The 15,768-nt window shown below is 44.1% G+C and overlaps 1 protein-coding gene across 1 annotated transcript; it reads left to right on the top strand.

Moving 5' to 3' along the window:
• Positions 1-3,949: 3,949 nt before the first annotated feature.
• On the top strand, positions 3,950-14,618 carry LOC119354425. The gene is made up of 10 exons (XM_037621151.1): positions 3,950-4,139; positions 4,268-6,961; positions 7,180-7,294; positions 7,395-7,489; positions 9,221-9,459; positions 9,632-9,718; positions 10,187-10,286; positions 11,582-11,795; positions 11,899-13,020; positions 13,850-14,618. The coding sequence occupies exons 2-9, from the start codon at positions 4,337-4,339 to the stop codon at positions 12,921-12,923; spliced, it is 4,500 nt and encodes a 1,499-aa protein (XP_037477048.1). The 5' UTR covers positions 3,950-4,139; positions 4,268-4,336; the 3' UTR covers positions 12,924-13,020; positions 13,850-14,618.
• Positions 14,619-15,768: the final 1,150 nt, after the last annotated feature.

The raw sequence follows: 15,768 nt of genomic DNA, 5'->3' as shown, positions 1-15,768 counted from the left end.
GACCAACACTCAGAGGAGCACTGGCCCGGGGGGGGGGGGCTAAAATAAGATGACCCTCGGGCTCCGGAAACCCAAGGGAAAAGAGGCTAGGTGGCAAATGGTAAAACCAAGGTTGGGCATTGCTGGAAAAGCTTTAATCAAGGCGAACTATCAAGGGGTTCCCATTATAACCCAACCGCGTAAGGAACGCAAAATCCGGGAACATAACACCGATATGACGGGAACTAGGGCGGCAAGAGTGGAACAAAACACTAGGCGAGAGGCCCAGCCTTCCACCCTTTACCAAGTGTATAGATGCATTAAGATAACAAGATAATATAATGATATCCCAACAAGTAAATAAATGTTCCAACAAGGAACGGTCTCCAATCTTCACCTGCAACTAGCAACGCTATAAGAGGGGCTGAGCAAAGCGGTAACATAGCCAATCAACGGTTTGCTAGGACATGGTGGGTTAGAGGTTTGACATGGAAATTTGGGAGGCTTGAAAACAAATGGTAGGCATCGTAGCATTGGCATAGCAAAAGAGCGAGCATCTAGCAAAGCAAAGATACTAGTGATTTCGAGGGTATGATCATCTTGCCTGCAAAGTTGTCAGAGTTGACTGGATCCTCGAAAGCAAACTAAACGGGCTCCTCGTTAGCAAACTCGTCTCCCGGCTCTACCCAAACAAGACAAACAAGCAACAAGGACACAATCAACCACGTGCAAGGATCAAACAACAAGTTGCAAACATGGTATGCTATGCGGAATGCAATGCGGGATGCATATGCAAGATTTGACAAGGGATGCATGAACCTGGCCTTAACTTGGAAAACTAAGTGTTCCTCTGGAAAGATGAGATGAAATCGCTTGAAAACGATATAAAGAACGCCGGAATCGGAGTTACGGTTTGGAAATGGCAAGCGATTCAAATATGATCACGTTCTGCGATTTACAGCAAGTAGCCATCTAAATGCAACGAGATAAACATGCTACAGTACCCAAACAAGACAACAAAATACATGGCGGGGATGCATTCATGATGCTTAACAAAAGTCTAGCACTGAGCTACGGCCAATTCATCCATTAACAGGTTCAAACAAGTATGGCAAAAATGCATATGACAAACAGATTTCAGACTTAGTGAAATTAACACTTGTCTGGAATTTCAGATCAGATAGCACTCTTCGGAGCAACAAAACTATATGCTACAGGACCCGAACATGGCAAAGTAAAGCATGGCATGGAGCTACTCAAAGAGCTTAACAAAAGTCCCTTAGTGACCTTGAGCCAAAAGGGATCAGAAAATACAATTGAAAGCATGTGAACATGGCAAAAACATAATCAGTTCTCAGACTTAGTGAAAACTGGAGCATGCTGAAACAGATATCAAGTAGGCATGTTTACGAGCTCGATGCACTCACTACGGAGCAAGTCATGACAACCTAAGCATACATTCATCAAGAATACACAAAATGCAAGCTAGACATGGCAATAACAATAACATAGCATGCACGGATCAACCACAACATCATCGGCAAAATCGCTAACAAGTAGACAATCTGCCCAGATTCACGAAGTAGCAAAAGTAGAGCTCGATTGACTCAAGCTAGGGTGCTCCATAATTGCAAACAAAGACATGGATGGATAGAGCACTACAAGATTAACAAAACATCCTTACTGATCATCCTCAAAAGAGGCACGGATCACTAGCAAACAAGATGAACATATGACCATATGAGATAAACAGGTCAAGGACTTAGTGGAAATGCTAAGTCTCTGAAATCAACATTACCAAGTGCCTCACTTTGCAAGCTTGTGCTAGTCACCACACACATCACAAAAATACATGGGTTGAACTTTTGGAAAGATGGCAAAACCCTTAACAAAACATATGTAGAACTCATGGGCATATCATGCACACAATAATCATGGCAAAAATGACAAATAGCTAAATGGAGCAGCAGATCTGACAATTATCTCAAGTAGCCTTCTTCTAACAGCATTTCGGACATTAAGATGAACTCAAATGAAAATGATGCAATGGAAAGAAATGATGTACTCTCTGAGACGAACATTTTGATATGCTATATGTGCAAAACGGAGCTACGGATGCGGAGTTATAGCACGATGAACAGGAGCATATGGATCTGAGATCTTGAGGACTTAGAAGAAAATTCCACCTCGCGGTTAGGGTTTACTGTAGCTGCCAGATCTGGATCGCGGCACACTTCTCGAGGTTGGCCGGAGTTCGCGCCGGAGCTCGACGGAGAGGAAGAAGACGACCGGGGGCGGTCGGATCCGGGCGGGGAGGCGAGGCCGGAGGTCGGAGGAAGCGCTGGCCGGCCGCGGCGGAGCTCGGCTCCGGCTGGCGAAGTTCTGGCAGCGACCTGCGCGCGGCGGCGGGGTGCGCCGGCGTTGAGAGAGGCGGCGGCGGGGCGAAGGCGCGGGGCGGCGCGCCTCTTCGGGCCGCGGGGGCCGGCCTCGGGCCGGGCGGGCCGCGGTGGTGGAGGCGGTGGCGGCGCCACGTGGCGCGACGGGAGTGGGCGGCGGCGATGTCCGGCACGCGGACGGATGTGTCCGGCGCACAGATGAGGAGCGGGCCTAGGTTTAGGGTGGTTTGGATCCGGAATTTCGGGGAGGGGATATTTATAGAGGTAGGAGGAGCTAGAAAGCTCCAAATGAGGTGCGGTTTTCGGCCGCGATCGTGATCGAACGCTCTAGATGATGGAGAGGGTTTTGGTGGGTTTTGGGCCAAATTGGAGGGGTGTTGGGCTGCAACACACACGAGGCCTTTTCGGTCCCTCGGTTAACCGTTGGAGTATCAAACGAAGTCCAAATGATACGAAACTTGACAGGCGGTCTACCGGTAGTAAACCAAGGCTGCTTGGCAAGTCTCGGTCCAATCCGGAAATGTTTAATCCCCACACACGAAAGAAAGGTAGAAATGACCACCGGAGGAGAACGAAGCGCCGGAATGCAAAACAGACAACGGGGAAAATGCTCGAATGCATGAGATGAACACGTATGCAAATGCAATGCGCATGATGACATGATATGAGATGCATGACAACGATAACACACACGGAGACAAAATCCCGAACCCGAGAAATAAAATAACTTAAAGCCGGAAACGGCAAGAGTTGGAGTACAAATTGGGAAAGTCATATCCGGGGTGTTACATTTACCTCCCCCGGAGAGCCCGAACCTAGGTACATCGCGAGTCCCTCTCCGCTTGTCCCCGATCTCACCTCCGGAACCCTCCGACGTCCTCCGGCCCCAACCACGTTCGATAAACCTACCCATGAAATCTGCCGTAAGCACACCACGACAGTTGATCTTCATGGGCGTTATATACGTGGTCGTCGGTGAGTCCAAGATGTTGACTTTCTAGGGACCAACCGAGTCCCGCTATCCACTCACCGTCTCCCCTTAGGCATTCAAGGGTGGCTCGTACGTCGGCAAGAAAAGTTTGGTTGAAGTTGTAGCTCTTCGAGGTGACCGGTGTTTGTCGAGACACGACTTGTTAATTTGTTTAGGATAAGCCCCCTTGCTTGTGTTTGTAATACAATTGTGGTTGCTAATCTTTTGATTAGTTTAGCCCCCCTGCGTTGTGTTTGTAATACAACTGTGGTGGCTAATATTCTGATTAGTCCGAGGTGGAGTTCGTACTACCCTTGTTGTTTGCAGTAAGTTGTTGTTATTTATAATTTTTTTTGTCTTTTATAAAAATATGGTATAGCTGTACCCTAATTTTATTTTATTTTGCATCCAGGTTAGTAATAACATTGTTGATACTTAGAAAAAAAAAATTCCTTCGTTGACAAAGAGAGGGAAGTCGGAAACCCCCAATACTCAACCGACACATGAGTATTCGACAGGGTCCTATGTGCATTAGACAACGATCCAATCGAAATTAGTATCGAACACCCTCTCCGAACCCAATATTAATCCGCAGACCCAGCCGGACTCCCGACGGAGAGAGCGAGGACCAGGTGAACCGGCCAGCCAGACAACCCCGGCGCATCGCCTCGTGGTCTTCCTCTTCTCCCCCCGCACCCGAATCCCCTTGCCTCGCCGTCCCTGAAACCCTAATCCCTCGCCGCCGCAACACAACCTCTTCCTCGCTTCCGCCCCCCGCCCCCGCCCCGATCCAGGTGAGCCCCATCACGCTGAATTCCGATCCAGAACGTCCCTTGCCAATTTTGGGCGGTAATTCGGTCGAGGGATTATCGCAGATAGCTTCGGTGCTGAGAAAATTTCTGACGTGTGGTTTTTGATCCAGGGTGGAGCGTTGGGCAATGGATTTCGAGCGACAAGTTTGAGCTCTCGGATCGGTTTCAGGAGGTTTTAGATGGGTTCGGACCGGCAACATGGTGGCTCGGGGGACGTGGTGGCGCCGAAAGGGCGGAAGAGACAGAGACAGCTGCTGCTGGAGTCCAGCGACTCTGAAGCGGATGAATCTTGCCTCTTGACGCGGCACAAGTCAGACGAGCCTAATGCCGCCTTAGGCAACGGTGATCAATCAGTGGAGAAAGTGGTGCCTCCTAGTTCTGAGCTTCCTGGGGCTAAAACTACTCAAAGAGATGGTTCAGAGAAGAACAAGGGAGATGAACTTAACAGTGCCAGCAGTCGAAATGGCGATGACCTGTCAGAGGAGAAAGTGGTGCCTCTTAGTTCTGACAAGCTCCACAGGGTCAAGTCCACTCAAGGAGACTATCCAGAGAAGAATAAGGGAGATAAGAACAGCAGGAGTAGCTCACAGCCTGACTCCAAGAGGAGCAAAATCGAGGATGCCAAAGTTGGTGCTTTTGGAAACGGTGGAAGTGCTTCAAAGGATGTAACTGTAGCAAAAATGCTGCGTCCAGGGTTCCCAAAATGGCGGTTCGAGAAGCCCGAGGTAAGGGCTGGACGAGTTGATGAGAAAGGTGGGGTGGAGATGAAGGCAACCATTGGCTCAAAGGTCAAGGAGCAGGCATCGAGCTTGGATGACAAGAGGAGACATGTAGAGCTACTGAAACGTAAGAAACACAAGCCGTTGAAGACTGACATGAGCAACTCGGTTGACTCTGGCCGACAGGAACGTGGGGAGGAGACGAAGGCAAAGTTCAAGGAGCAGGACTCAAGTTTGGATGTCAAGAGGAGGCCAGTAGGATCACTGGAACATGAGAAACACATACTGCTGAAGACTGACAAGGCTAGCTTGGCTGGGTCTGTCCAAGGGGAAGTTATAAGGGTTCAAGGGAAAAGTGGCCTTTTGAAGATCCTGCCAAAGAACGATAAGGTGCTCAGGGAAACCAGCGATGGCAAGATTCTGCCGAAGAAGTCGAATGTTGATGGGGATACCAGTGATGGCAATACTCTGCCAAAGAATGTTAAGGTGGAGGCTGGGGATGGCAAGATTCCGACGAAGAGTGGTGTTTTAAAGCTTCTTCCGAAGAACAATAAGATGGTCAGAGAAAACACTGATGAAAACCTTATTCCCAAGAACATTAAGTTGGAGGGGGAGACCAGTGATGGCAAGATTTTGATGAAGACCAGTAAGATGGATACAGGAAGCGGCGATGACAAGGTCGCGACTAAGAACTGTATGGTGGATTTAAAAGCTGTTGCTGGCAAGTTTCCGTCGAGGAACAGTAGGATGGATGAAGAGACCATTACTGGCTATGAACAGGATAAGGATAAAAGCAGTGCTCTGATCGAGTCCCAAAAGCGGGATTTAAATGGTGGGAAGAAAGTTACTGGAAAGCTGGTCTCCTCTGTCATATTGAGGAGAAGCGATCCAAGCGTAGTGGGAGTTTCTTCAGGCCATACTGTGAAACAGAAAAGTTCAAAGGTGCAGCCGAAGATCTCCTCACAAGGCAATCATCAGCCCTCACCAAGCCTGAAAGATGAGAAAAATGAACTTGGTGAACACAAAAATGAGAAGAAGAGATTGCTTGAGCATAAAGGTTCACCAGAGAATTTATCCAAGAAAGTAAAATTGGAAGTCACTGATCTGCAAGGCACATCTGATTCTGCTCCCAAGAAGCATGTCATGATGAAGAAACCAAGGGGAGGACCTCGTAGTGCACTTAAGCAGAAACTCCGGGATCAGATTAAAGGTATACTATTACATAACGGATGGACAATTGATCTAAGGCCTCGGAAAGATAAAGATTATGAAGATTCTGTGTATGTTTCTCCACAAGGTAGTAGCTATTGGTCAATCACAAAGGCTTATGCAGTGTTCCAAGAGCAAGTGAAAAGTTCACAGGATGAGAACCCTACAGGTGGACCAGGTGTTGCAGATGCTTCCTTTGATGCCATATCAAAAGAGGACCTAGCAATGCTACAAAGAATTGTGCGGAAAAGAAAGGGCAAAAAAGAACATTCTGCTGAGAAGAAGGGAGGGGACAACAGAAGCAGGACCTCAAAAGGTGCCTCTGCTGGTAGAAGTTCTAGAAACAAGTATCAGAACAACAAAGAGAAGGTAAAAGCCAAGCATCTGGGATGTGCACTTCTTGTCCATGGTAGTGCTCGTAATATGGAAGGCATGGGTAACTACGTTCCATATAAATGGAAGAGGACGGTTTTATCGTGGATGATAGATCTGGGTGTTGTTTCACAAGATGCGAAGGTCAAATACATGGACAAAAAAGGAACACAGGCAATATTAGATGGTAGAATTACCAGGAATGGTATTTACTGCGGATGCTGTTCCAAGATTCTCACAGCTGCTAAGTTTGAACTTCATGCTGGTTCAAAAGAGCATCAGCCTTATGCAAACATCTTCCTAGAAGATGGTGGGGTTCCATTGTTGCAATGCTTACTTGATGCATGGGATAAGCAATCACAACATGAAAAGAAGGGATTTTACAAGATAGATCCTGCTGATGATCCTGATGATGATACTTGTGGTATTTGTGGTGATGGCGGTGACTTGCTCTGCTGCGATCGCTGTACTTCAACTTTTCATGTGGCTTGCTTAGGAATCGAGGTGAACATACAAGTATTTGGGTTAACAATTATCTGAACATTTGGGCTATCGCTTATAGCCTTCCAGTTGATTTGAGCCCCAGCACTTTTAAAAGAGTTGCTTGCTAGGATGCTATGCTGATTTATTTATTTTACTTAGTTCTTTCTCGTAATTTCTCTTTTGTTTGTTCTCTCATGCTTTTATGCTGATAGTTATATTTGTGCTAAATGCCTCTGCAGATGCCTTCTGGAGATTGGTATTGTCGTAGCTGTATATGCAAATTCTGCAGCTCTGCTGAAGAAATGACACCGTCTTTCACTGAGTTGCTTTCTTGCTTGCAATGTTCAAGAAAATGTAATGCTCAACCCTCTCAACACACACGTGCTTGGTTGCACGCGGTCACACACACAAGTTTGTGCACTCCGGCAATTTCTTACACATTGTTGTTTTTCAGATCACCAGGTTTGTACACCTGGAACTGAGAGGGACTCCGTTTGTACCCCACCCGGTGCCTCCATTGATCACTTCTGCAGCCCAGGATGTAGAAAGGTATGAAATACATAATTGTTATCTGTTCTCGGTTTTTGGCAATAATTACTTGGTATGTGCCTGGACCAGTTTATTAATTGATCACTTGTTGTCCCCTTCCATTCTGCCACAGTAACATTTGCCTGCTTGCTTATGCTAACTATGGTTAGCACACTTAGTGTCACTTTTCACAGGCTTCAATGGTTTACATTTTTTTATAGTGGAAGGGAGCAACGCATCCAGCCCTTGCCAATTTCCATTAAAGAAATCAATAAAGTTATGTTACAGGTTCTAGGTTGAGCCCTGACTGAACAAAAAACCAATTTTGCTGATAATTTGGCAAGTCAAAGCTGAAGTCTTGTATCTTAGTATATAGATATAGAAAAAAAACTTCAACCAACCTGTATTGGCTTGTTCACATTTCTTAGCCCCTCTTAATACCTTTTCTCTTTTCTTTTGGTGGCAACTAAAGATCACTTTAGGCTAATTCTGTATGCTGGGAATATGCCACACTGAATCCAGTGATGAAATTATGATTTTGGCTACTTTTGTTTCTTGTGAAATTGATGTTTTTGGCTATTTATTTCACCATAGTGTATACCTCTGAACTTGTACTGTCTGCAGAATATGTAGTTACGGTTGCACACACCACCTCTTAATATATGTTTCTAATTTTTGGATGCATTTTAAAGCTTAACTGCTTGTCCTTACTAGTCAGGCCTTCTTTGGTTCATAGGATAGGAATTTTATAGGAATAGGAAAATCATAGGAAGTGAGATGACATGCATGTCAATTCCTATAGAGAAAGAGATGTCATTTGGTGCATAGGATAGGATTTTTTTCCATTGAGTCTAGGCTAATGTTTTTTTTCCTCCAAAATGTGAAGGATTGATTCCTATCCTACATAGGAATAGGAATCCATTCCTACAAACCAAAGGGCTTCAAAGGAATTTTTCCTTTGCAAATCCTACCCTATAGAATTCCTACAAAAATCCTACAAACCAAAGGAGGCCTCAATGTGTACGTGCAATGCATGTTAATTTGGAAGTATATTAAGTGCATGCGGGTATTAAGTAGGATATTATCTGCGTGTTATTATCTGATTAGCATTATATTTGGCATAAAATTAATTGCACGCTAAACGTGTTGCACGCTCGACATTGAAGCAGTCTAGGTCGTTGGATTGACATGATTTGATGGCCGAGATTAATTGGATCTGCCACTTTGAGTCTTTTTATATTAGTATAGATTATTTTGAATCTTCCTGTCTGGCATGTAGAATTGCTTGTCGTAATCGTTAACATTATCTGCTCATTGCTACTTTGTTCTTGTGTATGTCCGGTCAATTTCACTCTTCAGATCTCTAATGTGGTGCATTTAAGTTTTATGGCTTAACTGCTTGTTCTTATCATTTTGAATCTTCCTGGCTGGCATGTAGAATTGCTTGTCGTAATCGTAATCATTATCTGCTCATTGTTACTTTGTTCTTGTGTATTTCCGGTCAAATTCACTCTTGAGAGGTTCTATAGAAGCACGAGTATTGACAAATCTCATCAAGTTAATAATATATCCATAGATCTCAATCGCTCTGATATTTTTTCATATCGCATCAATTTGGAGAACCTATACTTATTGATCACATTAATTGGTGTGCCGCCTTGGTGAAAATGTCGTATTTGTTATTATTTAAATTCTTGTGTTCATTCTGATTGCATGGTCATTAAGGCTATTCTGTTCTTCGTAACAACACAGATTTATAAACGACTAAAAAAGCTTCTTGGGTTCAAGAATAATATGGAAGCCGGATTTTCCTGGAGTCTGGTTCGCTGTTTTGCTGAAAGTGAGGCTGCACCCATGAAAAGGAAAGCAGAATTTGTATATTGCAACTCAAAGACAGCTGTTGCTTTCTCAGTTATGAATGAGTGCTTTTTGCCACGTATCGATGAGAGAAGTGGGATTAATATAATTCACAATGTCGTATACAATTGTGGGTAAGTATACAATGAGAAAAATATCTGAATGATTTATTTTAACGATGCAAGGTGAATGAAATGATCCTTTGTGGTTATATGTATGAATATATATGATTTCCCAGACGTAGCTGTGCTTAGAATGGTCATTCTTTCTTAAGGTTGTCATTTATCCTGTAATATGATATGGCAGGTCGGATTTCAATCGTTTAAATTTTAGTGACTTCTATACATTTATTCTGGAGCGTGGAGAAGAAGTTATATCTGCGGCAACTGTCAGGTAAACTTTTATATGCATACACTATTACACTTTGTTCGATTAATAGCCTTTTGTGATATTATCGGAGCCTTAGCCATCCCCATTTTATGTTACTTTAGTTCTGTCATGATTATTCAACTTAATACTTTTCCTACTACATCTATCTCCTGAGATTTGTGTTTAGGATGGGAAGTTAATCATTCATTGTTACCCCCTCCGATCCATATTAATTGTCGCTGATTTAGTGTGTACTAAATCAGCGATAGTCAGTATATGGATCGGGGGGGGGGGGGGTAAATATTGAAGTTTGGATTGCAATTCGATGTCTGATTTTCCAAGAATGAACATATTTATTCGTAGGCCATTCTTGAGGCACTGAGACCAACTTGTACTCATGATGGCATGATACATGATTTTTTGACGTTCTGCATTTATCAATGTTATTTCACAGCCCTAAAGTGCTTAATTTATCTCTTCTACATGAATCAGGATTCATGGAACTGAGTTAGCAGAAATGCCATTCATAGGCACAAGGGGCATGTATCGGGGCCAAGGGATGTGCCATCGACTGCTCAATGCAATTGAATCGGTAATTTAGTTTGACATTTGTTTCTGATCTTTGTTGCACAGCCATGTCACATGTGCATATGGGCATTTGGAGTTTGTCCCCCCCTCCCTCCCCCCTATTTTCCTTGGGCAATTAAGATTTCTTGCATCGATCGTCTCCGTGAAAATTTCTACCCTGTTATAGTAGGCTAATGATATTCTTGTACATTTGTTCCTGTATTTGTTGTAAACAACAGCAGTATGTTTTCTTGATTGATTTGTTCATCTAATTGTCAGGCAAGCTTGTATTTGTGATATATACTTTCAATATGTGACCTTTCATTTCTTACCTATTATACCTGCTATGCGCTGAACTGACTATGTTTTTTTTTGAGCAAGAACTGACAGACATGTTGATGAATGCATAGTTGTTCTGCAAAGTGTACATTATAGTCAGGGTTTGGATTTCAAAATCATGATTGTAAGAGTTACTGCTTGGAACCAGAAATCCTGGTCGGCACCAGGATTTTGTTTTTAATGATGGGAGTATGCTTTTTTGAGCTGCATTGAGTTGTTTTGAACTTTAAATCTGAAGAAAAAGGACAGAAAAAGGGAAATGTGACTAGGATTGGACTCGTAACTGCACAGTTGCTAGCTCCTAAGCTACCAAGGCCATCTTCAATTTTTTTTTGAGGAACCCAAGGCCATCTTCAACGCTAAACACTTATATCGGCGCTTAGGGAAAACGAATAAACATCGTAAAAATAAGATAAAAATCATCTGAGCGCCTTCTGTTTCAATTGTAGACGATAATTACGGTCGCTAGCAAAGTTGGCCGCCGCACACAGCTTTTTACCCCGCATGAAAACGAAACAAGCGCCCGACACCTCTTTTTGAGTCGATGCCATCCCAGACATCGATGGCCCAATTGCCTATCTACCAGGAAATCAATCCTGGCACCCTGCGTTGGTTATGACCTAATGGAAGGTAGAAGCTTCTCCCGGAAAGGTTCTGCGACCTGGTTATTGGTGTGCATCCTTGTAGCACTGTTGCATAATGGTGACCGTGTAACGGAGACATGCGTTATGGAGTTGCATTAATTTGTCTTGATTTTTAATGAGCGACAGGAGTCATTTTAGAAAAAGCATCAAGTGTATTGAGTTTTAGTTGTTGGATTAAGGGATTGATATTGGTTTTTCATACTTACTGCTTACTTACGAAGCCAAGTTTAAGGCTTTAAGCTTTGTGTTTATCAGCTGAGGAAGTCCTTCTAACTGTGTTTGCATTGTTTTGTTTCACATGAATTTCTAACATGTTTTAGGGTTGATTCTTCTGTAGGCCCTTTGCTCTCTTAATGTTCGAAGACTAGTAATACCTGCCATACCCGAAATGCAGAAGACCTGGACTACAGTTTTTGGGTTTAAGCCTGTTGGCCCTATGAAGAAGCAAAAAATGAAGTCTTTTAATCTCTTGATTATCCATGGTACTGGTCTTCTGGAGAAGCGCTTGTTGCTAACAGCTCAAGTGAATCGACAAACTGCTTCTGTGACAGGTCAAAATCCAAACTATTTTGAGAATTGTTTTCCATGATTTCCCTGTTATGAGTATTGTAATTCTGTAGTTTTATATTTCAACATTGCTCCCTATTCATGCAGTTAATGCCGTTGAATGTGACAAGACAGCTTCTCAAACGTTTGGGGAAGCAAGTGGATCCCTTACACCTGTTTATGTTTCTCAAGAATTTGCTGTGGGTGGTCATCCTGAAACTAAGGATCATGACACTTGTGCTTTGATTGAGGGCTCTTCAGGCTTGGCATCTAACCTTCCTCCTGTTTCTGAAGAAAAAACTGAAGAAACTATTTCAACAGTTTCCATAGCTGATGTTAATTTGCATATAAGTGAAGATGACATGCCTTGCAAGGCTTTAGCTGACATTACGGAAAAAGTGAAATATGCAGAAACAGATTTGACATTGGTTGCTGATAAGATTGTTGTAGAAGAGAAGCCTGAAGATAAATCTAGCTCCAGTTCTGCAGATTCAAAGGCTATTCCAGTGACAGTGGATCCATGCCCATGTTCATTTGATGAGCTTGGGAAATATGAAAATTACCCACCTAGTGTACATTCTGTTGATGCTGTTCTCGTAAAAGACAGACCTGAATCTAATTTCAGCACCAGTTCCATCTCTGGCCGCTTTGATACTCAAGAAGATAAGAAGTCTTGTGTAGTTCCTGCTAATACTGAAGTTCCTTTAGTCACTATGGGTCGAAAGCCTGATAACCACGAGTTCAAAACTATTGTCGCTGATGGTGGTGATATGCAAAGCTCACTAGAAGTTAAATATTTGGAAGTTCTAGTAGATGAAAGATCAACAGATGCCTATGCAGCTAAAAATAAAGCATTTGTTGGTGGTGTAACTAGTTATGCTGTTGCTGTTACTAAAGACAATGGTCATTCTGCAGTTGATCTTGTAGTATCAGCAGAGAGATCACTGGATGAAACAAATTCTGTAGAGTGTGATAAGAGTGAAGTTAAGGTTGCAACAGTCGAAGTGGGTGCTATAGTCGAGAGCTCTAATGGGGCAGGCATTACAGTTTCGGCGCTTGAAAAATCAGATGACTTCAATGGTGAAGTTACCGCAAAGCCTACTCTAACTTGTGGGGATGGTCAACTTCATTGAGAGGATGGAGTATGCAATAGTAGCATGAAAGATGGCCTAGCTTCTAGAGACCCTGTTAACGCATGAGTTCTACATTTGGTGCTACAATATGCTGAAGGTATTTTTCTAGGGAGACAATTTTCTTGAAAATAGACACAATCTTATGCAAATGTGATAATTTCACACTGTCATATCAATGGCAGGAAATATGCACTCGTTTTTGTTTTGAACTTGCAGTGCAAATAGGAATAGTTGGTCTTCCAAATGTATTTAAACGTTTGTTATGTAGGAATGACTGAATTCAATCCCGCGGTTCAGAATTCCCATGCTTTTCTTGTGCAACAAAACCGTCATAACTCTTAGCCGTGTAGCTGGATATATATGGTGCAGAACCAGGACAAATTTCTTCTAAAAAATTCATATACTCCCTCCATTTCGTAGTGTATCCTGTCTTAGTTTTTCACGTTTTTCCCCACATCATAACATGTGTTACGAAATCGAGGCACAATGAGTCGATGCATGCAGGAGCAGCGGCTCCATGAGCCCCAATGCTTGAAGCCTAAACAACGCCTCTTAACTCTTCCTTGGTATGTGAGTTATTGCTAAGATGCACTCGATCCTTTTTGAAATTGGAGTACTTTTTTGGGATGGTATGGGTAAAAATGATACATGAGATGGAAGATATAGTTTAAGAAAAGGGCAGCTGGGTGCACGTAGCCCCCGCTTGCGCAGGGTCCAGGGAAGGGTCCGATCACTTTGGGTCTTGATAATAGTTCAGCAACTCAAATATATTTTGGACCATCTTTTGTGCAGATGCATCTACCTCATTGTCATGCTTGATAATAGTTCAGCAACTCAAATATATTTTGGACCATCTTTTGTGTAGATGCATCTAGATGCATCTACCTCATTGTTATGCTTGCTTGACTGATAACTTTGTTGAATAGGTGGGATCAGGGAGCATACAAGGAGATGCCACATTTCTGGAAGTTTTGGATTCGATGAGATGTTTTGTTGGGATAGTCAATCAAGTTGCTGGCTCCAAGGAATACTTTGCTAGCCATCAACTTCATGGGACATTAATTCTGACTACAGTCGTTTCTTTAAAGAACTGTTGGGAGATACTCGGGCTGGGATGAATGGACATTTTTGGTAAGATAATGTTTTCATCGCATGTATGCCAATTTTACTGTGGATGGATGACTATGATCCTTGGAAGTGGATGACCATGTTCTTTTTTAGCAATTTAGCAATCAGTTGTTGTGTTTATTAGCTGTCGGAAAATAAATGAGCTAGACTACATCATCTGGTGTAATGGGAGGGGAGTGGCAACAGCTCTACACCCAAGTAGCGAGGTCTCTGTCTCACTGCCATGGATTGTTGATGATTCAGGAGTTTTGTGGCTTCTTGGAGGCTGTATCAGATGATGAAGCTTTGCTAGTTTTTTTATTAGGCACCTAGTCGCATCAGAGTGACACCCCAACTGGGTCACTCTTTTTGTTGTTGTGTACATACAGTATCTGCGAGTTCTGTCATCTCCTATAAACCTCTGCCCACCTCCTCAATAGGAGGTATGTTTCAGGGTATAGATCTTTGCTTTACCCTTGTACACATCTATACAATCGCCATGGAAGTACAAACCAATCGATGCTGCATTCGCTAGGCGCTGATGCTGCGACTCGCAGCATTGCTCCTAGATCTGTCATCTGTACAATCTGTCATTTCTGTTGATGCTTCAGTCGGTGTCCTGGATGATGCTTCAGTGAGCTATTGCTCGTTAGAGACATGATTAGGTTCAGCATGGAGCTCGCAAGTTTTTCAAATACTGACAACAGCCTGTTTTTTTTTAATTCCTGCAATGTTTAAGTCAATTCCTCGGTTCCAGACATGAGGTCAGTTCAGCTGGCTATGTGTCTGAGAATGAGCTTAAGGCCTCTTTTGATTCATAGGATAGGATTATCGTAGGAATAGGAATTTTGTAGGAAATGAAATGGCATGTATCTCAAATCCTATGAGTAGGAATAGAAAACGAGATGTAATTTGGTTGACATCAAAGGAATTTTTACATTGAGTCTAGGCTCATTTATATTTTTCTATGAAATGTGAAGGGTAGGAACCAATCCTATGTACTCCCTCCGTTCGGAATTACTTGTCTCGAAAGTGGATGTATCTAGAACTAAAATACGTCTAGATACATCCATTTCTGCGACAAGTAATTCCGAACGGAGGGAGTAGGAATAGGAATCTATTGCTATGAACCAAAGGGCTCTAAAGGAAAAAATTCTATAAGAATCCTATCCTCTAGAATTCCTATGAAATTCCTCCAAATCAAAGGAGGCCTAAGGAGGCCTAAAGAGGAACCCCCCCCCCTCCCCCGTGTCGCCCTCCCCACGGGCGACTCGGGAGGCAACGCAGCCCTCAAGCGCTCCCTCCCCTCCTCCTCCCCCTCCCCCTGCCGCCGCCGGTGCTCCCCGCCGGGCAAAGCCCTGGTGGATCCGGCGGCGGCGGGACTTCGCTCCCAGGCGGCCTCCCCCCTCGAGCGTGGGGCTCGACGAGGCTGACGGAGCTGCTTCTCCGGACCTAGGGTTTCGCGACGGCGGCCCCAGATCCAGAGGGTCGGGCCTCTGGACTGGCGTGGCGAGCACGCGGGCGGCGCGGCGCGACCCTTTGGGGGCGCGGCTGCGGCTGCTTGGCTGTGCCCCGGCGGATCCGGGTGGCGGAGGCTGCGGGCCGGCGCGGCAGCGGCCATGGTCGGCGGCGGCAAGGTGCAGGTGGCTGGTCTCCGCGACGGCGCCACTAGCCCTGCTCGACGCGTCCCGTGCGATGGCTGGCCTTGTCTGGCAGCCATCCAGCAGCTGCTGCACTG

This window comes from Triticum dicoccoides, chromosome 2A (genome assembly GCF_002162155.2).
Source record: "Triticum dicoccoides isolate Atlit2015 ecotype Zavitan chromosome 2A, WEW_v2.0, whole genome shotgun sequence".
NCBI lineage: Eukaryota > Viridiplantae > Streptophyta > Magnoliopsida > Poales > Poaceae > Triticum > Triticum dicoccoides.
This window is presented reverse-complemented; position numbering and strand designations above follow the sequence as displayed.